The sequence below is a fragment of the Maylandia zebra genome, linkage group LG13 (genome assembly GCF_041146795.1).
Source record: "Maylandia zebra isolate NMK-2024a linkage group LG13, Mzebra_GT3a, whole genome shotgun sequence".
NCBI lineage: Eukaryota > Metazoa > Chordata > Actinopteri > Cichliformes > Cichlidae > Maylandia > Maylandia zebra.
This window is the reverse complement of record NC_135179.1, coordinates 11,831,165-11,855,859: the sequence shown is the minus strand read 5'-3', so window position 1 is coordinate 11,855,859 and position 24,695 is coordinate 11,831,165. Positions and strand designations below refer to the sequence as shown.

The 24,695-nt window shown below is 42.9% G+C and overlaps 2 protein-coding genes and 1 long non-coding RNA gene across 6 annotated transcripts in view; 2 read left to right on the top strand and 1 right to left on the bottom strand.

Annotated features, from left to right (window-relative positions):
- Positions 1 to 1,891, top strand: part of akt3a (v-akt murine thymoma viral oncogene homolog 3a) — a 61,774-nt gene extending 59,883 nt beyond the window's left edge. Inside the window, exons 15-16 of one of the 2 annotated variants that reach the window (XR_013101351.1) lie at positions 135 to 393; positions 1,811 to 1,891. The gene's annotated coding sequence lies outside the window, so the exon portion shown is untranslated. The remainder of the gene's footprint in view (positions 1 to 134; positions 394 to 1,810) is intronic. The other variant, XR_013101353.1, reaches the window with a different exon arrangement.
- The window catches only part of sdccag8 (SHH signaling and ciliogenesis regulator sdccag8), a 51,909-nt gene that overhangs the window by 4,270 nt on the left and 22,944 nt on the right, over positions 1 to 24,695 (bottom strand). For all 3 annotated transcript variants that reach the window (XM_004551423.6, XM_004551424.4, XM_076891538.1), the window contains exons 14-16: positions 18,177 to 18,304; positions 13,179 to 13,287; positions 11,635 to 11,766 (exon numbers count right to left, since the gene is read on the bottom strand). In XM_004551423.6, coding sequence (XP_004551480.2) covers positions 11,635 to 11,766; positions 13,179 to 13,287; positions 18,177 to 18,304 — 369 coding nt within the window. The remainder of the gene's footprint in view (positions 1 to 11,634; positions 11,767 to 13,178; positions 13,288 to 18,176; positions 18,305 to 24,695) is intronic.
- The window catches only part of LOC143421779 (uncharacterized), a 71,006-nt gene continuing 49,228 nt past the window's right edge, over positions 2,918 to 24,695 (top strand). The window contains exons 1-4 of the long non-coding RNA XR_013101354.1: positions 2,918 to 3,240; positions 3,387 to 3,507; positions 3,644 to 3,750; positions 6,672 to 6,792. This is a non-coding gene — a long non-coding RNA (uncharacterized LOC143421779). The remainder of the gene's footprint in view (positions 3,241 to 3,386; positions 3,508 to 3,643; positions 3,751 to 6,671; positions 6,793 to 24,695) is intronic.

Here is a 24,695-nt window from a genome sequence, read left to right as displayed (position 1 = left end):
CTTCACACTGCTCTCCCCACCCACATGGTCCTCACTCTGCTCTGCAGGGTTTAATCCTTTTTTTTTGCCTGTCCTTCTTCATCATCCCTACCTTCCCTCTTTGAGCCTCCTCCTTCTCCTCCATCCTGTCTCAGGGCCCGCTGAGTGGTTTATCCCAGTCCTGGAGGCTCTGTCCAGTCCTGGAGGCTGAGGGCGATGACTCCCCTCCCTGCCTGGTGTTCCTCCAGCCGGCTGCCAAGCTGTCCTGACCAACCACCCCCTCACTCCCTCCTCCCACTCTGCTCTACCTCCTACGCCTTCACACAGCACCACAGCAGGACATCGCCACGTCACCCAACAACACAACAAACACACACACAGAAGCAGCCCCACTGCGGTGAGCGAAGACACAAGGTACAAACACAACCAGTGCGGGGATGTCGGCCACACACACACACGCACATATACACACACACAGCGGAGCACCTAAAGGTCAGAAACAGAGCCTGTTGTTCTGAAGCTGTAAATGTTTGATGAGGGAAGTGTTGGGAATGTGTCGACTGAAGGCCTTTAGCTCCACACCACTAAACTAATCTGAGTCACGCTGGGAAAATGCCAGTCCTTATCCATTCATGCCCTCTGATATCGATACATGTAGATGCACCACTCCGAAAATCAAAGAGAATTTACGGGAGATTTTGTGGCGATGACTTGGCCCGCTTTGAAATCCACTCTATAATCCAACAGGGGTTTTACACTTTGTCTGCTAGTGGAGAAAAATGTGACACTGGAGTGAAAATGTATTCATTCATTGATTAAAGCTGGGAGGATATTTCTATGAAATGATCCACAACTTGTTCACAGAGGACATCCTACAACGGTAAACAAAACAAAACCTGACATATCTTAAAAATCCCATTTTATACCAACTTTAACTTAAACTTTATTACCCAAAATAAAATATTTCTAGTCCTACAGAGAGTTCTGTTGTTTGCATTCAGAAGTTTAACTTAATCAAATTTCTTTTTTCCACGCACAAACCACTACTCTTTAAAATCTGTATCTGAAAACTATCCCTCTTCAAAATGTGGATATTCTTTCAAATGTGAGTCTGAATCATTTAAATCCTCTCTTTAAATAAACATTGTGAAATGACAACATACTAAATGTTTAAACTGAGAAAATGTCTTTCTTTTTTAAAGAATGTGTGCTCTCTTTGAGTTTGATCCCTGTGACGTGTTGGATAAAGACTGGAAACGTTATTTAATTGGGAAAAAAAGTGGGAAAAACACCTGTTGGAATATCTTTAAAGTAATTAGGTTAATTGAAAACAGGTTTAGTAGCAAGGCTGGCCTACAAAACACATGCACTTGGAGACTCTATCTTATAAAAAGAATGTAAAAAGTCCGGATGGAGAGGGGAGTCACCATGTTTAAGGTGTAAGGTTTATCTAAAACGATTAAAAAAAATTGGGGGTGTACTACTAAAAGAGTCAGAGATTCTGGAGCAGAATGGGACGAAGTAGGGAGGAGGCCAAAAATCAGGCCTCCAGATAGCACTGCATTTGACAGCCGTGCAGTGGAAATCCGTGCATCGACTCAGGGACGCTTCTAAAAACTAGTCTAAATTAGCATACACTCACCAGCCACTTTAATAGTCCTACCTGTTGACGCAAGTATCTCATCAGCCAATCACATGGCAGCAACTAATTGCATTTAGGCATGTAGATGTGGTCAAGACAACTGCTGAAGTTTAACCCGAGCATCAGAATGGCGAATAAAGTTGATTTAGGTGACTTTGACCGTGGCGTGGTTGTTGGTCTGTATTTCAGAAACAGCTAATCTGCTGGGATTTTCCTCACAAAACCATCTCGACGAGAGGGATCATCCAACATATCAGCACAGAGATCAAAAACCAGCATCGGTGATTGAATGTGAGGCATTAGAGCAGATGGCACACTCAATTAGCACATTTTTGAAGTCGCCATTAATACAGACAAAGTTCTGGAATATTGACATCTTGTTCAGGAAAACTTTCTTATTTTAGCAAGATAACCACACGTATTACAGCAGAGCGGCTTTGCAGTAAAAGAGTCCAGGTGAAAAGAAAATGACCTCCCTGTAGTCCTGAACTGACCCCGGCTGAACCTTTAACTACAGGAACTAATCGTCTCAACTCCCACACACATGCAGTGTTTCTGAAAGAAGAGGTGATGCAACACAGCGGTCAACATATATATGTTTTTATTGCGTTGCTACCCATGAATTCAAAATGAGCTTTTACGTGCTGCATTTTCATTACTTTCAGTTTAAAACAGGCTTTAAATAGTTACATTACATTTTACACTTCCACAAAAGTAACTTTGTAGCTGTTTTTTGTCAACACACTGATCACCCATTCCTAAAGCATAACTGGGTCACTCTGGAGTTAATATATCCAAAACACAATTATTCTGAACAACATGGCAACAGCTGTACAAAATGTAAAATGCCAGCAGGCTTCTACACAACCCCCTGACGTGACGGTAAGTGAGCTAAGCAGGCAGCCAGTAAATCAGTCGGCCAGGTCGTGGCTCGAGATGTTTAAACCGGCTATAGGTTGTAAGCTGAAGGTTTATGTAATGCAGTAAGTGAAGGATTTGACCCCAGCACAGACATAAACAACCACAGACGCAGTTTGTCTGCCCTCAGAGACGCCAACCTCTGACCTTACACAACACACTTTCTCTAATCCACTTCACCTCACCTTGAAACCCCGCCTCCTAGGGGGGATGTGTGTATATGCGTGTGTGTGTGATTAAGGTAGCGCTCCTTCCAGCAGCTAAAGCAGCAAATCCAATAACTGGTCTCTATCGACTGGCACACTCATTAATTAGGGCTTAAAACGGCTTAATGCTCAGGCACTGCCCTACACTGAACACCCCCCCCCAAACACACACACACACACACACACACTGCTGGCTTGCTGGCTCAGTTCTGCACACTGCTTGGAATGGGTTTGGTTAGAAGGAAGCTTGGATTCACTGACCGACTGATGGGAGGACAGATAAACGGATGTTTGGGTGAAGGGGATCTGCAGCCGGTGAAAAACGAGGGCTGACAGTTTGTGGTGTCAGGTGAGGTGTCGGACTGAGCGGTGGTGGGGGCGAAGAGAAACCGAGGCTCCAAGCTCCAGCCGTCACCATCCCCTGCTGCCTGCTGATGGCCGGGCTGGCAGCTCAGTGACCGGGGTTAGAGAAGGAGAAGCTTCCCCGCTGACCTGGTAAAAGGACACCACCTGCTGGATCCAGCGCTTCACTGACACACACACACAACGCACACATCTACACTGAAATAATTCCCCTAAAATACCTGAAAACAGCTTCCAGAGCAGTCCTGGTACTAAGTGTGTATTCTGCTCTCCAGCAGACATGACAGAAGCAAGTTTTGCTGGGAGGCAGTTTGCAGTAATTTCCCCTGACAGCCCAATAATCAAACTCTGCTCACAATCTGCACCTCAAACCACAGCACTCTCTATTGACTGCTGCTAGTAAGGAGATTAATTACAACACACAAACACAGACACAGCTACCTCTCTCTGGTATACATCAGTCGTAGCCCACAGCTAGTGTCTAAACTCTGTTCTGTGTGTACGTGTTTGTCTGTGTTTGCATATTTATTTACAGGTGGGAGCATATGTCCTAAAGGCATGGTCCAAAGGGAAAGTGCTAACGTCACGTTAGAAAAACAGAGACACTGTAATAGATACAGAAGATCTGGAAGCGGCGTTCAGGTCTGTCACTCAGCAGCCCCTTATGAATGTGTGTGTGTTCCTATCACTAAACAAATCAGCCAGTGGAGCGTGCCACTTTAAGAAAATATTTATCGCACAGTGCATAGATTATCAAAATTACTCGAAAACAAACCACAGAGTAAACTGACGCTATCCTGCATAAACTGGGTTGTGAGATCAGGTATTTTACTTTTTTTTTTTTTTTTTAATAAGAGTAAAAAAAAGGAAAATCTGTCAGCGATGGCGAACGTGGGCTGTAATTAAAGAGTACATTTCAAAAATCTGCAAACCAGAGAGATAAAAAACACATGCTCAAACATCACAAAAAACTAAAGAATTGGACTCAATGTTGCAAAAAATTAAATCTAAAGACAATGAAAGATCTCTGAACCTACGTGTGTGTGTGTGTGTCTGTGTGCAGCAGGCAGGGAGCCTAGGGGGGTGAAGAACGCAAGCAGACGGCCTTGGTTTGCCTGGTTACAACAACACTGCCAGGGGCATGAAGGCTGCAGCTGCCACACACACACAAACACACACGCACAACACAAAACCATATTTCGCCCAACCCCAGGCTTGCCCACCATCACCACCCTCACACCCCAGCGCTCCCGCTAAATCTTGGCTGGCACAAAACCGCACTCGAGAATATGTGCGTGTGCCTGAAGGCCATGCCCCTCGTCCTCTTCCACCAACCTGTCACGCCAGTTGTTGCTCTCGCTAACATGTGCATTTGACATGGGAACGCCATCGCTGACGCTGCGGGGTTTTGATCGGGATGAGCCCGACGTGCATTCCCTCACTGTCTTTTGATTTTCTTTGCTTTTTGTTTACGGCCACCTGGCAATTTCCAGAGACTTTATTCTGTAAAGGCACAGCGGATTTCACATGTGAGCGTCACGCTTGAAAGACACGCTAAGTCAGTCTTCATTTCCAGATCCACGACACAGAAGATCACTATCCCCTGAATAAACAGATAAAGAAATTACATATACTGGATATTAAAGAAGTATATTGTTTATGGGCAATTTCTAAAGCAGGATATAGTTGATATTTTTCTGTAATTTAGAATTGAAGAAATCCTAACAATCAAATCATTTGCAAAATCCTCTAAGTTCCAGTAATCTTTAAATATGTACATTCTAACTGGAGCGGCTTTGGTGCACCGCATTTCTGTCAAATTGTGAAGACAGAAATGGCGATTAAACAAATGTCGGGTGAATTGGCATCTAATCATCAAACTAAAAAAAATATCATCTGTGAAGCAGCCTCTGTTAAAACTGCTCTTTTCCCCCATTAGTTTCCAGCTCACAGCTGTTCCCCTGCAGTGCTGAGCACAGTGTGAAGATCAGGAGGGGAAGAAAAAAAAAAGTGTCTTAGATGTTACTAGCCCGCCAGATGTTCCATGAACAGTCACATGAAAGTTGCAACTCATCTGTCGCAGTCCTGCAAAACCAATATTCAGCACTTATTAAAGGAACAACATACACGAGGCAGCGATCCTATAGCTGTTCAGTTTTAATTCCTTTTACTTTGAGCACTGCACTGTGTACACATTTATATTCATGCACGCTGAATAACAGCGTGAATATAATAACCTAAAGTCTGTCAGGCCAGCTTCTTCTGAGAGCACGGCATGAAGTGAAAAATACTTTTCAGCATGTGATCACCAACATTAAATAATACTTTTCTTAAAAATGTTTCTTTTTTGTTGATTGAAATTTTTAATTTGGCTTCTCTTGTGTTTGTTACTACAAAGTCATGTTAACTAATCATGCTTTTATTGTGAAATCTTTATTTAACAGGTGCAAGAAAATGATTTTTACTGACATTTTTGTTTGAAAAAATGCATGCTTAAACCTTTATATGAGATTTAAAAACACTAAAACAGCATTTATATTATTACTGGTTTGTTTTTTTTAAAATTTTCAAATACAATTACTTGATATTACTGCTACATTTACATTGCATGCTGTGGTACTTTACAGTTTTTAGCTTTACATTAAAGTGAACATAAAGTTGAGAGTAAAAGAAATTAAACATCATGTCTGCTTCTTGCGCTGATTGCAACAAAAACCATAAATATCCAGCTTACATAAGTATTAAGTTATTATCAGTAAAATAAAATTTGAAAAGTGCTGTGCAAAAAATCTTAATTGCAGATTCTAAAGTGGGGCTAGTATTAGGCCGTCAGCTGTGCTGTACCCAATAAAACATCTGTAACAGACAAACTTGGCAAATCTGTCTTTTTTCGTCTTAAGACCTCCCAGTGCCATCACCTTCCGTATGATGTAATTTCATATTTTTAATATCAATTATTTTCCTTGATCATTTCAGGTGCTTTTTCTTTCATTCCCGTAAAGCGTCCCAGACAGCAGTTCACCAGCGTAAAATGAAAGGCTCCTGGCCAGTATTTATAATTAAAAATAAAATCTGGAAAGAGTTTAGGAAGGGATGTTAGAAATATATTCACGATCTGACGAAGCTGTAAACAGCTCTGAACGGGCACAGAAGTCGTCTCTGCTTTCATTTCTGCATTAACAGAGGTGTCGGTGCTGCTGCAGGCTGGGAAATCATCTATTTAACGTCAGAGTTGTTTGCTGCCGTGAGGCCTCCTGACTGTTTTAGGCCGTGTGTTTGAGCTTTTGCTTTGCTGGCATTAAAGTGTTTCTGCTGATGTTACTTTTAACATTTTTTCTAAAGAAGGGGCAGGTGCTTCTGCTCGAGTTTTCTACTTGTAGTTTTATGAAGTAGTGTTAGAGTCACTGACTGGGGCTTGAGATGTGACGCTTTGCACAGTTAACGCTCCAGCTTGCAAGCCTCTGGCTACAGCCTGACATCTGAGCTGCAAATCTGTGCGTCTGTGTGTGCGTGTGTGTGTGACAGAGCTGTAAAGCCACCGTTTGACAATGCTCTTTCAGCAGGCCGCCCTGCAGTCGCTCCCGGCTGCGGGAGCCAGCTGGGCCATGCGGAGACAGAAACGATGAGAAAAGAAGAAGAGGAAGATGAAGGAGGAGGGAGACGACTGATCAGCGCCACCCAGAGGTAAGAACGCAAGTATGAGTGAGGAACGAAATGGAGGTAGTGTCTTAAAACGGTTAATACTTCCTCGTGTTTGCTTTTGTAAATATTTAAAATTTAAATTAAATATTTGAAATGTTTGGAAAGTAGCTGCTAACAAACCACATTCTGACTACCCAACTACCTACCTGTGATCAGTGCTTTATGATAAAAACCTGAAAGGCAAGGGGCTGCTGTTATGTGAAAAATAAAAATCCATTTTTAAAAAAATCTGTGAAGAAACAGCTATGTGTGATCAGTAAAAAAAAAGAAAAAAAAGAAACGCATGTGAAATGTAAGGAGGTGATGTTAATATTAGCGCTCTGTGGAAGATGAATACGAGGCGTTAACGTCACTGAACCTCACACTGGGCCTTCTTTGTCTTTATCCTCACTTTCTCCACATCTCACTCTTTTTATCGTCCCCCTGTTTCTCTGTACCTCATAGATCACACACATAGTGGCAACTCATCACACACAGATGCACGCACACACAAATATCTGTGTGTGTGTGTGTGTGTGTGTGTGTACGCGCGAAGACACAGATGAGACAAATGAAAGCTGTCCTGTTTTCTTCTGCCCAGCCTCTGCCAACTTCATTTGCAAATGAAAAGTTTTGCGACGAGCGTCCTTTTGCTTCTGGGGCGGCATGGCAGCACACTGTGTGTTTGGGAGCGGGGGGATGAGGAGAGACGAGGGTTTGACAGAGGGTGTGTGTATGTGTGTGGCATGAGCCCAGATGAAGCAGCCCTCGCCTGAGGCTCGCTGTCCGCCCGCGGTAGCAGCAAGCCTGTTCCCTCTTCCCTGGCCCGCCGCGACCATTTGTTCCATTAACCAATCTCCTGGAGCCTCTGGTGCAAACGCACACGCTCATACACATGCATGCACTCACACACACATCCACAGGCATACATACTTCAACAACTGCTTGCACAGCTCATGCCACACATGGCCCTCCATCCTCCGCTCCATCCCTCCCTCCCTCTTCTGCTCTCCTCCAGACGCAAGCACCATCTTTCTCCGTGGAGGCCATATGGCCCAGTGAAGCCTGTGGATCTACAGACACATCTGCGTATATGTTGCTACTCTTCTTAAAGGACTGCACAGTGAGCTGCGCTCGTACACCTCTACAGCACTCGCGCACCGAGGCCTGACAAACACACTCCGCTGTCACGATGCGTGGTTAAGCAAGCGTTGGTGTTGTGCTGGTCCGTCGTACATGTGCGCGAGAGTCTATGTGCGTGACCTAAGTGTGTGCATGCGTAGTGATAATTGGTAAAACAGCCTGCCAACAGCTGTGGGGTGAGAAAAGGTTGCGTGGTGTTTAGTACGGAAAGCAGAGGGGAGGAGGAGAAGAGAGGAGAGGAGAAAAGTTGGAGCAGGAAAGGAAAGTAAAGTGAAAAGAGATAAGAAGAAGAGAAGGGGGAGGTAAGAGGAGACGGAGGGCAGAAGAGCCACAGCTGAAAAAATAATTAATATGAATAGAAAACTGAAGAAGTTACAGTTTAAAGTCACATTTCCCAACAAACATTACTCTGTTAGAAAAAGGTTATTTCATATATAGAGAGATCGACAGATATGTTTTCCTTTTTCTTGTTAAAGCTGCATTATTAAGAGAAATTTCCAACTAAAATGGACTAAAGTGGATTAAAGTTTCAGGGCCAGCTGTACATGTACTCATGCAGCATTTTCAGATTTTAATAATATCTTTGCTTTAAAAGAAATGCTCGTTTTTATTTATGTATTGATTTTAAATATTTTGGAATAACTAAGAAATGCATGATTTGCACTGAGAGTTTAATGTTTCTATTAACTAATTCATCTGCACTGCAAAATGTTCACTTTTGTCACAGTTATAGCAAAATCTTTTTTCTTCCGTTTATGCTTGTATTAAGTTGTTTTCACATAATACAAACTCACAAACATCACCTGCCCACTGACAAATGATCGGCTGTCATGAGTTAATAAAGGCTGATTTGTTGTTTGTATTTTTCAGACACAAAAGCATCTGAAAATGATCAAATACCAAAAATGTTAAATAAAATATTCTTGAAAACTAAAAAAAACCAACTATTTAAACCTAAAATCCCAAACTACATTATACACTAAACTAAATCAAAATGTTTTTAAAAAAGGCTGGTAAAAATGATAATAATCGCAGAGGCTTTAAATTCAACATTTGCATCTATGCATCTTCTCTAACTCGCTGCTGTCCTGCTCCATCTCTCCACCCTCCGCTCCATTCCTTCATTTCCAAGCAGAAAAAAGGAAAAAGAAGAAAGAAAAAAAAAGCAACAACACAGAAATAGTAAAATAAATAATTAAATGGTGCAGCAAAACATTGTGTGCTAAAACCCCTGTGTAGTTTGGCAATCAGCTTGCCCATGTAAAAATAAATCAAGCTGATTTTCCAAATGTTTTGTGCGTGGTGCGCTGTTGCCGCTCTTCGCAGCACAGATTGCAGGCCGATGGAGAGGCTGTGGGGAGGGGCGGGGCGCTGGATATTGAACCCACTTACACCAGCTTGTTAACACGTACACCTTAACCCCCGAGCGGCACGGCGGGGCGCCCACCGAACACTCAGGGCCTGTGGGGACCAGCGAACATATACCCGACATATAGACGTGCAAGCACACCGAAGATCACGACAACAAGTACAAGAAAAGAACTGATGACGTACTGGCTTAAACGCGCACAAACAAAACTGCATGCACACACACTCGGAAGCCACATCTCAAAGTTCGCGCCTGTCGCTAAACTTCCCAAACTCCAACAAATATTATTCTCTTATACTCTTATGATATACATTCTATAATGTTTACCTCAAAAAGAAGCACATATAGAGATAAAAAAACAAGTTGTATCAGCATTGTGTATCATAAATGTTAATCACACCTCTCTACCTCATCTCTATGTTGCACCTTTTTAAAAAAAAAAAAAAAAAAAGGCAGCTAAATGCCAAAACTACTCGTCAAACCAGTATAAACACACTCTCAAACAAACACACCTTCTACCGGCTGAAAAATAAAAACGCGGTCAGCCGGCTTAACAGTCGCTCCTGAAGTGACCTCTTGTAGGACTGAACTTGAGAGATTTTTAAATATCAGGAGGATTCATCAACAAACTAAGTGTCAAAGCAGAAAATAAAACTCAGTAAATGCCAAGAGTGATTATCGTGGTTCAGTTGGGAGAAGAGAGAAGTTAGGTGCCAACTTCCCAGCCAATCCACTTTTGGCAGCCACATTCCTGCTCTGCTAAACCTCCTGAGAACATGCAATAGCAACCAACACACACACGCACACACACATACACAAAATACCGCAGCAACATATGCACAGAAACGTACAGAATATTCATACTTCACACTCCTTGTCAACTTAAATAGCTTTTCTTTCTCTAAACCACACAAAGAGTCACACAGAACCAGGAGACAGCTGTGACTTGGTAAACTTTGTTTTTTTGGCAGCGTGTGACTATCGACAGGTTAACACCGGTGGGAGGTAGACAATATGTAGTGTCATGGATGGAGCAGGAGAAAAGGGTGAGCGTGATTGCAAGTGTGTGTGTGTTAAGAGGAAAAGTGGGGGGCACTGGGGTAGAGATCCTGCAGAGTGGGGCAACAACACCCACACACCCTCTCCCACATTGGCAGAGCCAAGCTGTATGCCAGGCGCCCCGTGGAGACGCACGCCAACTGGGCTCCGCACTTAAGGAGGAAGAGACCCCCGCATCATGCATACACATGTACAGATACTGTAGCATAAGCCAAAGATGGAGGCACTTTTAGCTGCAGCTTTCATAAGTAAAGAAACCCAACAAATCTTCATACAAATACAAATACTCAACTATTACACTATCAGATTTATTTTCTCTTAACTGACTCCTCAGTTCATCAGCTCACTCTGATCAGCTTCGTTCTTTTCTTAAAATGCACACTGCCATGTTTTTTTTTGACTTGAAGACTATTTATGGTTTCTAAATTCCTCCAAATCTCACTTTACTGTTCACTGCAGTGTAATTAAGAGTCTATTAGAGTGTGACAAGCGCACGGGAGCATCGTGTGTCAGCTCCCGCTGACAAGAGATCAACTTACCGCTGCTTATTATAGGTTTTAGTCACTGCCGAGACGCACAACTTCTCACGAATTACCCACTTGTTAACTTCATAACTCATCTGAGCCACAGCGGTGTGAAGAAGCACAGCTGTAAACGAGCAATTTGATAAACGAGTACCTAACGTCCTCGTTTTAAGACTTTTTTCCCTTTAACATGTGTCCATTATCTGTGTTGAGCTGTGAGAGACTTGCGTGTGAACGGGGCGAACAGTCGCAACCGCGTAGTTATACCGCTATAACTACTTTACTTTCCTCCTGTCTGTTATGTAAGAGAAAAGTTTCTGATCAGAAACTCTTGGTGTGTGCAGCCTCAGTACAGACAGCAGGAGAATAAAGCGCTGACACAAAAAACACTATGTCAACAAAAAATTAAAACAATTCTTATATAAAAATAAACATCAGATGTGCAGAAGATTCACTGGTGAGGGGACAGAATGTGAAGAAAACTGTGCTTCCTTTTTTAAAAGGTTCGCTTCCATCGCTGCAGAAATGTAAAGAAATGAACATTTAAACACTCGTGATTTAAACACTAGTGATTTCTATGTAATGTCACTGATGTTTACAGGACTCTTTCAATCAGATAAAATTCTTGACGGGGAGTTTACAAGACCAATGAACAAATTTAACAACCCCAAAAAGATGTCAGAAGATGTTTTGCCCTCTGCTGCACGGACAGTATGTGTAGCTGTGTAGTTATGTGTGTTATGCGCCCACCTGTCCTTCATGCGCTGGTGCATGCGACCGTGCTGGACACACTGTTCTTCCATATCCGAGCAGCGAGCTCTCAGATTCTTCACCGTTTCCTCCAAGTGTTGTTTCTCCAATGCCAGCTGTTCCAGCTCACTTCTGCATACACACACACATACACAGCTGCTATATTCACACTACCAACGTACGAAGCATTATACAACCAAAAAACTGAATTCATCATCCACTTTTTTTTCTTTAATATATGACTTTTTAGTAAAGTATATCTGCGTAGTCCCAGAGAATGAAACAGCAGAGATAGCAGCAGAGTCTTTGTCAGTGTGTGCGCACATCTTACGAGAACGTATGTGTCATCAAATAAATGGCAGCGAGGTAGCTCAGCGGTTAGCATTGTTGCCTCACAACAGAGCTCACGCACCTGAGTACTTTTCTCTGGTGTCCAAAAACAGGCTAGGTTCATGATGCCTATGTTGATCCAGGAAATAGAAGTCTCAAAAGGCAAAACAACAAATAAATAGTGACTTCATTTACTCTTCGGCTAATTTGGCAAACATGCCTGTTTTAAGATCACCATTTTCCACTCTGCCTACCTAACATCAACAGTAGAGGTAACAGCAGGAAATGCAGGGATAAAAATAGAGGTAACGGGCTGCATGTCCAGACGTAGTGAGTGTCACTTTCACAACATTACATTGGCCAATCTGCAGCAGCACACTCGATAAAAGGTGCAGAGTCAGCAGGACTACCAAAAACAGATGATCATTTTTCTTTTCCATCTTCCTGCAACTGTCTCACTGTAACCTCACTTCGCCCGAGTGAGGCAGTCCAGCAGGACTTTAACCGCTACGTTGGGCTTAGACTCCAGGAACTCAAACAGCCCGAGGCACCAAACACACCACCACGCTGCTGCTAAACTACATAACGCACACATCCAGAAGATGTACACAATGAGCCTTCAGGCCAGTGTGTCAGCATGACTCTGTACCTACAAAAACTCTATACGTGTACCTGGTACTCACGTCCTTCCAAACAAACAAAATACACAGTGTACTTTGGTGTGTGTGTTGTGTGCATGTGTCCTGTGGTTGGTGAGGCCAGTGCGGTCTGGCAGGGCCAGATTGGAGGCTGTCATGTGACTAATGTGCAGCACAGCTCCAACAGCTGACAGGACACTGAGCCCAGGGTCACTGTCATACACACACACCCAGAAGACAATCACACACAGACACACACGCATTCAGCCCAGATGGAGAGCTGGGCAGGCCTGCTGTGACTACTGTAGCATCAGGTTAACAAGAAAACAGGTCAGACTGGAAAGCAGTATGTAGTATGTTGACGTGCTCTGTTCAAACAGCCTGGATAGATGATGCTTTGTGAAATGATGACATGGATGTCCAGCAGATAGAGGGAATAAACAACAGAGTGGCAGAGCAAACAACTGTTTCATGTAGAGAGAAAAAAGCCACTGAGCTAGGAAGCAAACGGCAAATTTAAAAAAAATCGAGGCATAACTGAGCGAATAAATGTTCAAACACAGAGGAAACACTCACCTGCTTTTTTCAGCCAGCTCTTCCAGTTTGGTCCCCAGGTTGCAGCACTCCTCCTTCAGCCTCCCAATGAGGGAATTCTGGGAACTCAGGAGACCATCCAACTCTCCAACTGTAATCAATGATGGGAAAGCTGGCAGTCACTTTAGGTTTAACCACCACAGGTGACGTTCCTCCAGAACAGGTGAAAGTCCTCACCTACCTACCTTTCTCTTGAAAAATTAAATGTTATTTATTTTGGATGCAAACATAGTTTAATGCCATCAGTGATTCTGTAGCTGACTGGCTTTAATGATGATATCAACACGTGCCAGCTAAACACAGAGAAGAATTAGACACCTTTTTCTGAATGATAAATTACACATAGGTTATAGAGATACAGATGTGTATTCAGGTCCTTTCAAAATAAATCTCCAATCTGACCAAAACAAAACTGAGCCTAACTAGACCATTTCCAATCTAATACTTAAACACAACTGAATAAGTTGCTCTGACAGTGTAGCAGCTGTTGTTTACCTAACAGCGGTTACACTCCCTTTAATTAACTGCTGCTATATGTAAAAAGGACAATCTCAGTAACAAGGACATGATGGTTACATTTTTAAGCTGTGGAGCCAAATCAAAAAAATTGACAGCATAATAAATGTTTTATGCGTATGCAGGTTTTAAACACAAGGAACAGCGAGGAGCTTAATTTGAAGATTGTATCTGTCAGTTTCACCTCTGAGAACATAAAATACTAAAGGTCAAAAAAAAGATTTGGGCGACTAGTTTTCACAGGTGAGGACGATATCTTAATGTCGTAATCATTAAGCTATCATCCAAGTATGTTTTTACTATAATGCCACAGCTCATAAAACTGAGCATGAGGAGAACATGAGGAGAGTAAAGCATCCATCCTTCAGTGGAATAAATTCAAGTACACCTGCATGCCCGCCTCAATATTATTGATATAATTAACAGACAGAGATCTGATTCCCAATCTGGAGAAATTATTGAAAGACATTTACAGAACCCTATAAAAGGCCTCCATATTTTGGAAAACCCTGAGATGCCCCTTTTATTCTAATTAGCAGTTTTGCATGCTCATGTCATTAAAAGTACAAAGGAAAACATAAAGAAGATTAAAATTATAATTAAATAAGTAAAAAAAAATGTGGGTCAGGGCCAGGGCTGTTCGATATAACGATATATATCGGATGACGATATAAAAACGTCTATCGTTTCATTTTATGCTATCGTTTGTTTCGTGGTGTCGCAAAATAAACTGTTTACAGCAGTATTTTTTCATCCTTTTGATGGTCACTGTAGTGGCTATATTAATTAATGGCTATATCTTCTTTCTCTACGGACGGACAAGCGCCTGTTTTATGCGTTGTCATTAGCAACAACGACGGTAACACAATCCCGTGTCCGCTTGTTTATGTTTCACGTAAACCTTTCACAATAAAGCTCAAGATCCTGTTGAGACTTTTCAAAATAAACTGAGTCACGTGAAAGAGCAGATTATTTACGGATGAGAATTAAAAAAGAGCCGCCAGGTGCTAAAAAATAAACCTTAGACTCCCTTAGACTCAAACGTTGGAACAGGCTTTTCCCCGCAGCACGCCGCGTAATAAATACTCACAAAGAAAACGGCGGCCTTTACAACTTATGTCTAAAAATGTATAGTTTCATGCATCGGTTAAAACACTCGACTTCAGGTACATGACGCGCAGCTGGAAACACAAGTTGAGCTGCCCGAGATTCACAGAATTAATGTTACATTTTTGTGATTTATATCGTTATCGGACGATAGAATTCTTATATCGGGATATGAGATTTTGTTCATATCGCACAGCCCTAGTCAGGGCCAATAATATCAACAAAAAAAGATTTGAAGTGAGCTGTACTAAAGGACTCTGCACTAGAGGATGGTCACTGTGACTTGTAAACTGGAGTCATCATGTGAGATCTCATCATGTTTTAGAAAGAAAAATCAATGTTTAAATGGTGTGTCTATATGTGCTACTTGGTTCCTGTGCAGAATAAAAATTACACCGCGACTGACTAAATAAAATACAATAAACGAAACATATGTTGTTATGAAACGTTAGTTAAAAGACATTTCCCAACTTCTGTGGGCACATAAAAAACCCCAAGTGGCCTCACGTCAGAGGATAACGTCTACCTTATGGACAGCACAGAACAATGAAACTAAAGTCACATATAGGTACATATGTCTCTTTGAATCTGCAAAAAATGCTTTAGTCAACAATCCTATTAAAATAAAAACTGTTCAATCGACACAAATAAATGTACAGGAAAAAAAAGCAGCCATGCACAGAAGAGAGAATTTAAATATAAAGTGAGAAGGGTAAAACAAGGTGGAGAAAAAGAGCGGATAGTTGTTTGAAAGCGCTTTCTTTCTCCTTTCCACCCTTCCTGCCACCTCCTCATCCGCTCATGGGGGCCTCTTTCTGAACAATCCAACACTGGGCTTTCATCGTTCCTTTGAAATGGTCCACGTTCAGCTCTCCAGCATATGTCTGCTCTTTTAAAATAACAATGGTTGGATTGAGGGAATGATCCACCTGCTCCGGCATTCTGTTACAGTCGACCAAAAACCAAAAAACACCAAGGACTCGCAGTCTTTGAAAAGTAACTCAGACTTTTTTCCTTTTCATACAGCAAATATTGTGGAGAAAATAAAGATCTCTGCAGACAGAAACTGGACTCTCCCCTTTAGACATATTCGCTCTCTCCGAGCTACAGATTAGCTATTAAAACGGAAAGTTATACAAGTCTTGATTGGGAGAAATTTAAAGGGTAATGCTTAGGATGATGAGCACCTCATCCATTGACCGTGACTCCAAAGGAACCTCTAACCTATTTTATTCCACTGTCCACAGCCGCCTTCTTCAAATCACTACCACAGACAATGTAAGTCGAGCAGAAATTGGATGCTACTGAGCATTAAACTATTAAACTAAACTACACAAACTCACAGCCGTGCACACACACATACACTCTACAAAGTTTGGTCAGTGCTGGAAAAGTTGTATGAAGAATGCTAATTAGCTGAACAGGCTTTGAATGCGTCTGGCCATGCGTAGGCCAAAAAGAACCCTGGGACACAGAAACACAGCAGAACTGGCACTGGAAACAAACAGAGGAAAAATGAGGGAGGGAGGGATGGAGGGAAGAAGCGTGGCAGGGAGGGAGGGACAGAGAGAAACAAATATCTGATATCATCTAGAGGCTGCTCTGTACACATTTACTCAAAAAAGAAACATGAAAAAAAAATTCAGAAAAAAGAAAAAAAGGTGGGAGGGAGCGGAGAAGAAGTGAGAGAGGGGGGGAACGGATGGATGGAAGGACAAACGGATGGACAGAGAGGCGGGATTTGGAGAGCAAGAAAGCTAATTATCCAGCTCGTCTGTTGAGTTGCACGGGGAGAGGAAGTGATGCGAGCTACTAAAGGACGTCCACCCCTCTATCCCCTCCCCATCCACAGTTTCCTGCTGTGCTCTGATGTCAGCTCTCTTTAGACAACATGTGTGCTGTCGACACGCGCCAGCAAAAAAACTCTTTGTTTACCCCCCCACCTACACCGCCGCCACCCCTCCCTCTCTCTATACCCTCCATCTTTGTTCTGCGTACCAGCAGGCTCCCGGGTTGTTGAAGGGAACCACAGGTAAATAAAAAGATAGGGGAAGGGAGGGAGGGGAGGGAGAGTGGCTGAGGGCGGGTGGTGGGTTATGGGGGGGGGGGGAATATCCAGATGGTGCAACAGATGTGCTAGCAGCAGCAGCTCTGCTGTGCAGACAGACAGGGAGCTCTGAGCTGGGTCTCCCTGCTCTGCTCCCATCACCTTCCCTCTGCTCTGCCCCTCTTCTCTCTATTCTCCTCTTAAGGCTTCTGTTTGGCTCTTTCTGCTCTCTTCTGCACTTCTGAGGTCACTTCAGCCATGTTTTGTACAGTTCAGATGAATTGCTCTCCTCTCTGTGCCGTCATGGCGGGGACGAGGGGGCACAGAAAGAAGAAAGACACCCTTCAACTGGATGATGCAAGTTCAAGACCTTGTTTGAACAAAGATCCGCCATGCTGAATCGCCCTTGAGGAGGAGAGTGAAAATCATCCAGCTCAATGGATGTGAATGTGTAGCTGACCCTGGTCATCTCTGCCGTTTTGCCTCTTGTTGTTCTGGATATTTGACTCTAATTGCTCTGTCCCATTCAGTCCTGCTGCGTTCTGTAGTCTTGTTTGTCTCGACCGTACACCGACCTCTCCTCTGTGTTAGAACTGACGTGCCTGTGTACTGCGGGGTACTGCAGTAAACCTAGCTGCGACGCAAATCGGAGAACAGACGGCTGCGTAGCCATGTACAGTTTTAACAAGTGTGTGCAGGCCTTCGCTGAAAACTTTTTAAACGATGAACCTGCTCTATCAGCATCCACAAACTCGGATTTCTTTATTCACATGTTGTACATATAACATTTAAAGATTCATTAGATCCTGACACTGTCTTTTCTTTTCGGTCTCCCTACTCTGAAGCATAAAACAGAATAAGAAACATTACAAGATTCCTTCTGCTAATATTTTTTTTAAATGTTTTAAAAATTATAAATACAAATTGCATTAAAAAAACTGTTGTAAAACAGTTTGTTGTAAGCTTTATAATGTTCAATGGTTTTTACGTTACAATATAAATTGCTTTAAGAAGCTTTATCATGCTTTGCTCGTCCAAGTTTTCCAGAAAGCATTTAAACTGCGGCATCGAGCTGTGGTGCAGTCTGTAAGTATTACGACAGCATGACTCTGAACGACAGGTTCTGTGGTGACTAAAATGCCGATGGGGAAGAAAGGAGGGGCTTTTTCTTTTGAAGAACTGACCTGTCCTGATGTGAGCCAAAATGGCTGACTAAGTCAGAGAGGTGAAAAGAGGACATTGTGACCTACGCCACAAGTCAAAAGCACGAAGACAAACCCGTTGTCACTGCTGTGGATTGAAGCACTGACCTCTCTGCAGGTGTTCGGCTTCTGCTTGCTGCAGCATCACAGTTAGCTCTCGCTCCCTTTCCCGAGCTGAAAGAGTCACCGAGGCCATTTCCTCTTCGTGAGCCCGATCTGCACCCTCTCTGTCCTGTCTGAGGAGAAAAAACAAGAAGTTAAAGAAAAAGAAGAAGAATCAGTGAAAGAAAATGTGTTTTCACTATTTCTACACACTTTCTAGTTTCTGGCACATCATATAAAAGTGCACTGCAAAAAATACACGCACAGCGGCCCATTGGTAGAACCCTAAAGACTAGATGACAGTGTTCTGATTCCTCCATAGCTGCTGTGTACACATGCACAGCATCGCATGTGAAAAGGAAAATAATGTGAAAAGTCTCCACAGCCACTCGCTGACATTCTGTGGCATCTTACTCATCACACTCTGCGGGTGATGGTGCATGAAAAAGGTTTCACTCTGAAGCATTTCAAGCACGATCTTTGTTTTTAGGTAGGAATTTGTGTTTTGTGGCTAAAAACTGCAGAAATAATGGGTCTAATGTTTTACTCCTGCAACATAATGCAGACGACAATTTGTACACTTAGATCAAGTTCAAGTCTGTGCATTAACAGACATGTCAATCAGTGCATTTAAGTGGCTTCTGGTTACTAAGGAGATTAGTTTGTTGACACACCGAGAAACAAATTTCTTGCGTGCAATCTGCTCTGGAAGGAGTACGTTAAATAACTGCACTCAAACTGAGACGTGGAAACTAGGCGTTAAGTTAAATGTCAGATCATCTTCATTACTGTTGATGTTTCAGACTTCCCACGCGTCCAGTAACAAATGCACAAAGGCTTACGATGTAATCGGGGTCATTTATCAAGTGAATCCCAGCAACCTGACAAGAATCCACCAGGTCGTATCTGCAGCCGTTTCTATAAAAAGAAAACGTTATGCGTCTGTGTGTGTGTGTGTGAATGATGTCAGACAGGCTTTTTGCTAAAACCAAGGTGAGAGAGGGAGCAGGAGGAGAGCACATACTGTACAACATGAGAAAGAAAGGAAGGGCAGAAAGGACGATGACAGAAAAGACTTGGAGGGGGTCGAAGGGTAAATGTGTCAGGCCACTGTCAGCTTAGAGACCCCTGAGTGATACAGCAGCTGTCTCATTCACACAACACTCGAATAAACTGCCATCCCGCGCATTTTGATACAAGGTAAATCACTGTGATATATGCTACACTAATGCTGAGGACACACAACAGTGAGTCAGCTGATCTGTCATCTCTGTAAGTACGTGAAGGAGTCAAATAACTTTAAACTGCATTCAGATTTGTGTCAGTATCAGAATAGAATAGAACAGGTACGATTCAAGCTGAGGTGCTTCTGGCTTTGAACAGCGGCACATTTTGTTCCTGTCTGAACCAAACTTTCTATCTCAACTAAGTCCAAACGTACCCAAACAACAGAGAGACAGACAAAGAAGGAAAGAAAAGAAAAACTACAAAGAGCGGAAAAAAACGAACAAATAAACAGAACTCTTCCTGAAGTCCAAAGGCGCTAATGAAGAGAGAATTCTCCAGTTTAAGTGAAAACTTTTCTCCCCTACAGCGCTTGGCCTGCATCTCTAAAGTGACCGCGTCTGTCTGTTCCTTCGTGTGTGTGTGTGTTCTCCTGCTGTCCTGCTGTCTGGGGTGTGAAAGCGGGTGGCGGGTGTGCAGGGGACACAAGGAGACTGTGTGTGTCTGTACGCGTATGAGTGTGTGTGTGAGTGAATGAACCCCCGCTGGGCTTGAACAGCAGCCTGAGCCACCAAAGCGCACACCAGGGCTCAGCGGGAGATGGCGGGCAGGCGTTGCCAGCCATTTGGTCCTGCAAGAGGTTCCAGGGGGCCGTGTGTATTTGTGTATTTCTATGAGTGTGCGTTTGTGTGCGATTGGGATGGGGGGTGGTGGTGGAGGGGGCTCACACCAGACCTGTTTACCCACCAATTAGCATCAGACAGATCGCCAGAAAGTTCCAGCAGTCAGCAATAGAGTGGTGGTGAGGAAGAGGAGGGTGATAAAAACTGAGGAGAGGAAATCAAAAGACAGAGAGCTTCACATTTGGCATCTGCTTGGTCGTGCTGATTTACAGAACCAAACCTCAGAAGTACGACCTAGTTAAGGACAGAGAATTGAACAAACGGACTGGAAGCTTTCGTTCCTGGGTGAAGAAACCCCAAAGAAGTGCGCTGAGTTTAGGTTTCGGTTCGATAAGTTGGGTGCGAGCACTTGTATCTCTGTGACAAGAGCCTGAATGCCTCACCAAAGATCAAACTGGAGCTGCCAGATCAAACTTTTGCGGTTGTTTCTCCCCTCCGCCATTTTGTACCTCTAATCCAGTGCAACATGTTTACTTGCAAAATGCTGTCACAAAATGGCTGCTGTTGAGCACTATCAAATTAAAGCATAAAAAAGAGAAAGCGAAGGCGAGGTATCAGCGAAAAGCCAAGCCCTGGAGCAAGCATAAGGAGTGACGGGTAGAGCAGAGGCTGAATATGTGGGGCTGGAGCTGTAGAATTCTCCTTGGGCATTAATCTGCCTTCCAGTTAATTGGTGAATGGGCTCTGGGATGCTGCCTGTGGCAGGAACTCTTGTTTGGGCCTAGGAGGCAATAGACTGACTGTTCAGTTAGCAGATAGCTGGGCCTGTTTGTATATGCCTGGCCTGATGCACAGTAGGACAGCTTGATAAGTATGGCGAGAGCTGCATGGGCCAGGGGCCTAAGGTAGGCTGGAATGGCTCTGGGGCTGCGTCCAGGTACAGTGGCTGCTGGGTAAGTGGGAGGTGGCAGAGGCGGTGGCTGGCTGACTAGCTGGCTGGAGTGGTGAGGAAGAAGAGGGAGCCCAGTCCACACTGCCTGCTTAAGTGGGCACTATTCAAGCTGTTGCCCATTAGATGTGGGGTGCCAGGGCCTGACCAAGCGCGGAGTTTGCAGCACCCCATGGTGCAGCCGGCATCCCACGCCAGAACCACCAAATGCCGTGGTTTATCACAGAACGAGCACAAATTGGAGTCAGACGGTGGACTTGGAGGAATTGGAGACATTCGCCAACGCCAGACACAACTGACCGCTGTTCTGACTAAAGTAAAAACAGAATCAACTCTCCACTATATAACTCACATACATATACATGCATATTTAAAGCATAAAAATACGAACACACACACACACACACACACACACACACACACACACACACACACACACACACGGAGATAATGGGGAAAACAATCATTTAGTTTATATTTTGCTGTAATTTCAAATCCTTAAAAAGCAGTCACAAGATTGATGAAGGAAAAACTGGAGCAACTTATTCAACGCACTGCGACGTAAAGAAAGTGTAAAATATTGACGTGTATCGTATATTAACTATCTACATAAAAACAAGCGATAAGCTAAAAAGAACAATTCCTCAAATGAATGAATATTCAGATTTATGCTCTGCAATAGTTATGTGGTGCAAAATAACAGGTGTGAAATTAACATACAGGTGAACAGACTGCGAACTGAGCCTATAGCAAAAAACATGTGAAGACGCAGGCTTTGTTTGCAACAAAAAGGACTGAATGTTGCAGGTACTGATGATCTCTGCAAAGAGTTGAAGAATCAAGACAAAGACAAATAATAGCATTTCTACTGCGCAGGTAAAATACCTACGAGAGCCCAGAACCAGAAGATGCTATCAATTATGGAATTAGCGGTTCAATGTAACATTTTAATTGAAGAATTACAGATTTACGTAATTCACATGTAACTAGGATGTCATTATAGAATAAACAATAAAACACACTGATTTCTGAATTGGATTTTTAAGCACCTATAACATTAATTAAAGGAAAATGTTGGCACACCCTGCCACTGATTCATCGAGTCTCTTTAACTCTTCTGGGTCCCTCCAATTATCATCTCTTTATGATGCAATCTCTCACAGGTCCTCAAAAGGCTTAACTGAGGTGGTCCTAACACCTTTTTTTCTAATTTACAGCCTGTACAGTGACCCTTGGATAGGGAGCACTGCCGTCTTTGAAGAGACCTCCCTCACCAGAATAGAAATGTTACATTTAGGAGATAGTTTCTTTCATTTTAAGGCCACAAATGAAGTCAAATCACCCTAGCAAAACACAGCATACCAGATCTAGGTCAGGTTTTTCCCTTTATTTTGCCTCTTATATGAACATAGCTATAAAAAACCCACAGTTAATTTCCACCCCATTTATCGAGTCAGTAAGATTTTACTGAAATAAACTCATAGTATACTATAAAATGACAACTGTTAATTATTTGCTCTCCAACTGCTCAAAACGGTGACACTCGTGATGATTCACTCTGGTGGAGGAATTCCAGTAGATACACGGTTATTTATGATAGACTGCATCAATCAGACTATATTAATATTCAACAGTTTGATACGCAAGACTACAAAGATGATTTCTGCTTATGTGCGAGTGCGATGTTTATGTGTGCGACAGAGAGACGGTGAGCGAGCGGCCTCGTGTAGGCCCGTCTAACTGGTAACTGCCAACAATCGATGAGCGCGATACAGAGAAAATAATGTGACATATTGAACATTTGCAGCGCTGCGTATCGGTGATGTCGCACACAATAAACATCTGAATTGTTCCGTGTGGCAGACCACGCAGAGTGTCACACGATTTCCTGTCACACGCACCTCAATGTGTTTTAGCACATTTTTATTAAACCTCTGGGTGATGCAAGTCAATCACTCTGCTCCCACATTTTTCCTTGCGGCACCCCTCCCTTCATCTTGCTGTCCGACTCCGTGAAGCAAGCACATCCAACACAGAGGCGGCCTGATGCAGCCTCACTGCTTCTTTACTCTGCACCCAGCCTTATTTATTTATATATATATATATATATATATACACATACATACACATACATGTACATACACATACATACACATACATGTACATACACATACATGTACATACACGTACATACACATACATGTACATACACATACATACACATACATGTACATACACGTACATACACATACATGTACATACACGTACATACACATACATGTACATACACGTACATACACGTACATACACGTACATACACATACATGTACATACACGTACATACACGTACATACACATACATATATATAGATATCCGTCCATCTATCTGTCCAGAGCATTCTCATCTCTGCTCCGATCCTTTTTTTTCTCCCGTTCCCATCTCTCCCTCCTCCTTCCTCTTTTCCCTCCCACCCTTTTTTTCCTGTAACTAAACTGGCTGTGTCTCTCTCCATCTGCTGGTTCTTCCTTCAGCGGCCCTGCACCTGTTCACACCTCCTCTCCTGTTGGCCACCTCTTCTCTCTTCTCCCCTCTCTCTCTCTCCCCCCCCCTTTATCTCTCTCTTTTTCTCTTTCTCTCTCCCTCACTCCCTCTCTCTCCGCTCGGTGCGATGCTGCCAGGCCCATTCCTGGCTCAGTTAGCCTCTCTGTCATTCAATCCATCTGTCGGCAAGTCAACTTTGTTTACAGCGGGCGGCCCAAGCCTCTTTTCTTCTTCAAGGAACACTAAAGCCCCCCCGCCGACACCAAGGTCAGTGGTTAGCAAATCGTGCCCGAAAAGCAGAAAGCTGCAACTGTTAAAAGTAGCGCAAAAATAAATAAATAAAAAATTTATATACCCCCTCGCCTCCCAAACCGTAACACACATATGCAAAAGTATGCACAAAAAAAAGTGTGCAATTTCGCTCATCTGAAAAGCTGTTTAATCTCCCATGCATATGAATAAATGTATGCATATACACACAGACGGCTACAAATAGACACGACCCTGCAGAAACAAACATTTGCTGTTACAGCACACATTCCCTCAGAGAAAAAAACCCAGCTCTAGATTGAAGCAATTAGTGGCTGATTGGCCTCTGTCATCATCTATCTGCTCACAAAACAGAGCGAGAGAAGTTTAAAAATCTTAATTGGCACAGATGACTGATGGTCTTAACACAAGAAAAGCGGCCTGGCAGCGCAGGCATCTGTGATTTTTAAAAATAAACACACAGCATACGTACAATATGCTCTCATATTGACCCAATCCAGAAACCAAAGACCTAACGTCAGTGTCAAATCTGTGCCCCGCAGAAATAGTTGTGGGTAGCATATGTGGCAGTGCTCGAGGTCAAATCTATTTTAGCAGAAAAGGTAAACGACTGCTTAAAATTAATTATTTCAACCAGGCTACCTCTCATTAGGCATCTTTTAAAGTGTATGTCTAATACCTGTTGTGTGAATTTTATGGGACAAATATAATAAGAAAAGGTTCTGGTTAATTACCCAAATAAACAGAAAGAAATCTGTGATTACAACTGTCTTACTGTTAAATGCTTAACTTACATGCAATGCAACAAAAAAAAGAGAGAGAGAAAAGAGAGAGGAAAGAGTGAGACAGGTACTTATACTATAAGTCCAAATCTTGTGTACTACAGCAAATTTATCTCTGCTGGCGTGAGCACCGTC